The sequence below is a fragment of the Mus pahari genome, chromosome 8 (assembly GCF_900095145.1).
Source record: "Mus pahari chromosome 8, PAHARI_EIJ_v1.1, whole genome shotgun sequence".
NCBI lineage: Eukaryota > Metazoa > Chordata > Mammalia > Rodentia > Muridae > Mus > Mus pahari.
The window spans coordinates 13279446-13284552 of NC_034597.1; the positions used below are offsets into that span (position 1 = coordinate 13279446).

Genomic DNA, 5107 nt, shown 5'->3' on the forward strand with positions numbered 1-5107 from the left:
CCCCCCCCCCAGATTTACTTAGAATTCAACCTATTTGTGCTAGCCTTGTACCTGGTAAGCCCCCAAGACCTCAGTACTGAGAGAGAGGTTCCAGGCATAAGGCAGCCCACATTGCCCTTATGTGGGTATGAGGAATCTGAATGCAAGCCTTCAGGATTGTGTGGTAAGCTCTTACACTGAGCCATCGCCCTGGCCTCTTGTGTACATGCGAGGCTCATGGAGAGCTCCCTTTCCAGATGTGGAAATTGAGCCTTATTTCCACTTGGAGGTGTTGGCTCAGAAGCCTGCAGGTGAGCGACTGCTGCCTCTCACCTTGGCTTTGTTCTCTTTACCTTTTATGGCCACACTCCACCATATTTCTATCAGGATCCTCTCTTTTCTTAAAGGAGATTATTAGAAAACTCATCTTCTCATCTAGGGATATATTCCTATAGAAACTGTATGGTCAGTGACTCATAGAATAAACGTGGGTAAAGGCACTTGCTACCAAGCCTGACAGCCTGATTTTGATCCCAAAAACTCACATGGTAGCAAAAAGAAACCAGTTCCTTCAAGTTGGTGGCACTCACCTTCAATCCCAATGCTCAGGCAGAGACAGAGGCCAGCAGATCTCTGAGTTCAAGGCCACCCTGATCTACAGTGCTAGTTCTAGGACAGCCACAGCTACACGAAGAAACTGTCATCAAAAGGGTGAGGGGCTCTAGAGACATTGAGATGGCTGATTCCTGCCATTGTGAATGAAAGGAAGTGGTGTGAGTATCCTTGGGGAAGTGGCCGAGGCCTAGAGCCTGTGCCAGAGGCCTCACGCACAAGCTCTAAAGTACACGCCCTTAGTGAGTCTGTAGGGAAGTTTATGTGTCCTCACTTTATTATGTAAATGAGCTGACCTTGCTGGACTCCATCCATTCTGGCATCAACTTTGTGACTTTGTTTTTATTATTCTCTAAAATATTGTTTGTTTGTTTGTTTGTTTGTTTGTAGATAGAAGCTGTCCTAGAACTCACTGTGTAGACCAGGCACCACCACCCAGCAAAAATAGTGTTTTAATAAGAAATGTCTTAAGGCCTCGGTGTTTTATGTCTGCATATTTATTCATGAATATGTATATTTGTTTGCTGTATTTTTAGAAGCAAACATTCTTTTTTTGTTTTGTTTTGTTTTTTCTCTCAGAATTTTATTAGGTGGAGTTTGGGTGAGAGAAAACCCTGAAGCAGTTGTCTGCCTGTACAGGACAACTGGTATAGAGGGCCTTTGAAACAAACATTCTTATTTCTGTGTACATATAGGAACAGAAGAATAGGTTTAGAATTGCGAGAAAATGTTCGGTTCCATCTGGTTTCTGATTGTCATTCTAAATCAGGCCTTATATTTGAACAGCAGACTGATCCCTAATATACCATGAACAGATTCCCTGATTTAAAACAACAATGGGGGGCTGGAGAGCTGGCTCAGCAGGTAAGAGCACTGACTGCTCTTACAGAGGTCCTGAGTTCATGTCCTGGCAACCACATGATGGCTCACAACCATCTGTAATGGGTTCCTATGCCCTCTTCTGGTGTGTCTGAAGACAGCGATTGTGTACTCACATACATCAAATAAATATTTAAAAACAACAACCACAAAAACCCCCGTGTTTTAAATATTCAGTAATATTATGGTAATTGTATTTTAGCTTGTGTCATTTAAATTGTGATGCTAACAATGACAGTGATGACAACTGCGATGCTTTGTGTAGTCACTCATTCAGTTCAGAGGTACACAGTAAGTCATGTCTGGGCTGGAGAGATTCTTTGGTGGTAAGAGCAGTGGCTGCTCTTCCAGAGGAAGCAAGCTCCATCCCCAGCACCCACATAGTGTTACACAGCCATCTATAACTCCAGTTCCAGGGGATCTGATGCCCTCTTCTGGCCTAAATATCAGGCATGTGTATGGTGCGTAGACATGCATAGATGCAAGCAAAACACCCACACACATAAAATAAAATGAATAATAAATAATAAGAACAAAGTTATGTCAGCTGGGATCATCTAAATCTAGCAAATGTCCACAAAGAGAAGGCCCTTTCCTCAGGAGGGTAGCAAATTAACCCTTTGCTAGCCCTTTGAATATAGTGATGGTTTGTATATAGCCTAGCATTAATGCTGTCCTGTGGTATTTTCAGATTTGTTGATGTTGAGATTGATTGTTTTACTTTTTTAGGGTTGTGGAGCTCCCAGTTTTTACGTCTTAGAATGTCTTTGACTTCTTAGGCCTAGGTTACTCAGGTTGGCTTATTCCAGAGTATTCCTGGTTACCTCTCATCATCAGCTAAAGCAAAAGCAGTGCTTGCTTATTTAAAGAGGTGTGGTGTGTTAAGTTGTCTCTGGTTTTCCTTCCTAAAATGTGTGTTTTTCTGTCTTTTTGTCTCCTCATTAAGAAGATGTAGCTGATGATGCAGAACACTTGAAAGAAGGCAGCAAAGACAGTCCTGAGCCTCTAAAGTGCAGACCAGTGTGGTCAAAAGGAGCGAAGCCAGGGCTCTCCAAGTGGAAGCAAAGCAAGGAGAGGAAGTCGGGGTTCAAGCTGAATCTGTACACCCCGCCAGAGACGCCCATGGAGCCAGAGGACCACGTGACGATCGAAGAGCAGAAGGAGCTTTCAGAGGACAAGGGCAGCCCTGTGGGGACGGAACAGGAGGTGACAGAGACGGTGGATGCCCTGCTGCCTCAGGATGGGGGCAGAAGGGAAGAGACAGGCATGCCTGTGAGTCCACATACATCACCAGGTGAAAAGGTAGATGAGGAGGACCTCATCAGAGATGAGGAGGAGGGAGAGGAGGAGGGAGAACGAGAAGAACAGGAAGAGGAGGAGGAGGAAGAAGAAGAAGAAGTAGAAGAAGAAGAAGGAACTGCAGAAAAAGACCAAGATGGTGTTAAAAGTAAAGAAAACACGGAAACAGAGATCTCCATGGAAAAGGAAGAGCCTGTGCATTTGGATGACCATGAAGAGGACGAGGATGAGGAGGAAGAGCCATCTCACAACGAGGACCATGATGCAGATGATGAAGATGATGGCCACATGGAGGCTGCCAACATGGAGAGGGGAGACCTCCCAAGAGAAGCCTTCAAAGACGCACTAGAGGGCCAGGAGGCTTTTTTAGACCTGAGCATTCAGCCAAGTCACTCGAACCCTGAGGTCTTGATGAACTGCAGTGTTGATCTCGCAGTGTCGTGTGACAGTGAGCCGAAGGAGCTTGCTGTGGACACTGGAACTGCACTTGAGTCTGACACAGAGTCCCCAGAAGAACAGACACAGAAGCAGGACCACAAGAACAGCGATGGTGTGGATGCCGAGCTCAGAGAGGAAGGCCCAGGCGCTGTGGAAACTGACTCCGAGACCGCCCAGGCTGTCCAGTCTTTGACCCAAGAAAACAGGGAGCATGATGACACCTTTCCAGACTGTGCTGAGACTCAGGAGGCCTGTAGAAGCCTGCAGAACTATCCACACACAGACCAAAGTCCTCAGATTGCCACCACACTGGACGAGTGCCAACAGTCAGACCACAGTAGCCCAGTTTCATCTGTCCATTCCCATCCTGGCCAGTCAGTTCGTTCTGTCAATAGCCCCAGTGTCCCTGCCCTAGAGAACAGCTATGCCCAAATCAGCCCCGATCAGACAGCCATCACAGTGCCACCTCTGCAGAACATGGAGACCAGTCCAATGATGGACGTCCCGTCAGTGTCAGATCACTCACAGCAGGTCGTTGACAGCGGCTTCAGTGACCTGGGCAGTATTGAGAGCACAACTGAGAACTATGAGAACCCAAGCAGCTATGACTCAACCATGGGAGGCAGCATCTGTGGAAATGGCTCTTCCCAGACCAGCTGCTCCTACAGCAGTCTCACCTCGAGCAATCTGACACAGAACAGCTGTGCTGTCACCCAGCAGATGTCCAACATCAGCGGGAGCTGCAGCATGCTGCAGCAGACCAGCATCAGCTCCCCTCCAACCTGCAGCGTCAAGTCTCCCCAAGGCTGTGTGGTGGAGAGGCCTCCCAGTAGCAGCCAGCAGCTAGCTCAGTGCAGCATGGCCGCCAACTTCACCCCACCCATGCAGCTGGCTGACATCCCCGAGACCAGCAATGCCAACATTGGCTTATATGAGCGAATGGGTCAAAGTGATTTTGGGGCTGGCCACTACCCACAGCCATCTGCCACCTTCAGCCTTGCCAAACTGCAGCAGTTAACTAATACACTTATTGATCATTCATTGCCTTACAGCCATTCCGCTGCTGTGACCTCCTATGCAAACAGTGCCTCTTTGTCCACACCACTAAGTAACACAGGGCTTGTTCAGCTTTCACAGTCTCCACACTCCGTCCCTGGAGGACCCCAAGCACAAGCTACCATGACCCCACCCCCTAACCTGACTCCTCCTCCCATGAATCTGCCACCACCTCTCCTGCAGCGGAACATGGCTGCATCAAATATTGGCATCTCCCACAGCCAAAGACTGCAAACTCAGATTGCCAGCAAGGGCCACGTCTCCATGAGAACCAAGTCGGCATCTCTGTCACCAGCTGCCGCCACCCATCAGTCACAAATCTATGGGCGGTCCCAGACTGTAGCCATGCAGGGTCCTGCACGAACTTTAACGATGCAAAGAGGCATGAACATGAGTGTGAACTTGATGCCAGCGCCAGCCTACAATGTCAACTCCGTGAACATGAACATGAACACTCTGAATGCCATGAATGGGTATAGCATGTCCCAGCCGATGATGAACAGTGGTTACCACAGCAACCACGGCTACATGAATCAAACCCCCCAGTACCCTATGCAGATGCAGATGGGCATGATGGGAAGCCAGCCATACGCCCAGCAGCCAATGCAGACCCCACCCCATGCTAACATGATGTACACAGCCCCCGGACACCATGGCTACATGAACACGGGCATGTCCAAACAGTCTCTCAATGGGTCCTACATGAGAAGGTAGACAACCTGGCAGCCCACTGGGCCCCACTATTGGATTGATCTGCACAAATACCTTTGAAGAGTACGATTTCAAAACCAGCATTGGTGTGAATGCAAAAACATTTGTTGGCACCATTTATTTAAAAAAAAAA

At 48.0% G+C, this 5107-nt stretch overlaps 1 protein-coding gene across 9 annotated transcripts in view; it reads left to right on the forward strand.

The window, feature by feature from the left end:
- Positions 1 to 5107, forward strand: part of Kat6b (lysine acetyltransferase 6B) — a 172708-nt gene extending 167601 nt beyond the window's left edge. For 8 of the 9 annotated variants that reach the window (XM_029541941.1, XM_021202960.2, XM_021202961.2 and 5 more), the window contains one exon: positions 2417 to 5107. In XM_029541941.1, the coding sequence (XP_029397801.1) occupies positions 2417 to 4977 (2561 nt within the window). In that variant the 3' untranslated portion in view covers positions 4978 to 5107. The remainder of the gene's footprint in view (positions 1 to 2416) is intronic. The other variant, XM_029541943.1, reaches the window with a different exon arrangement.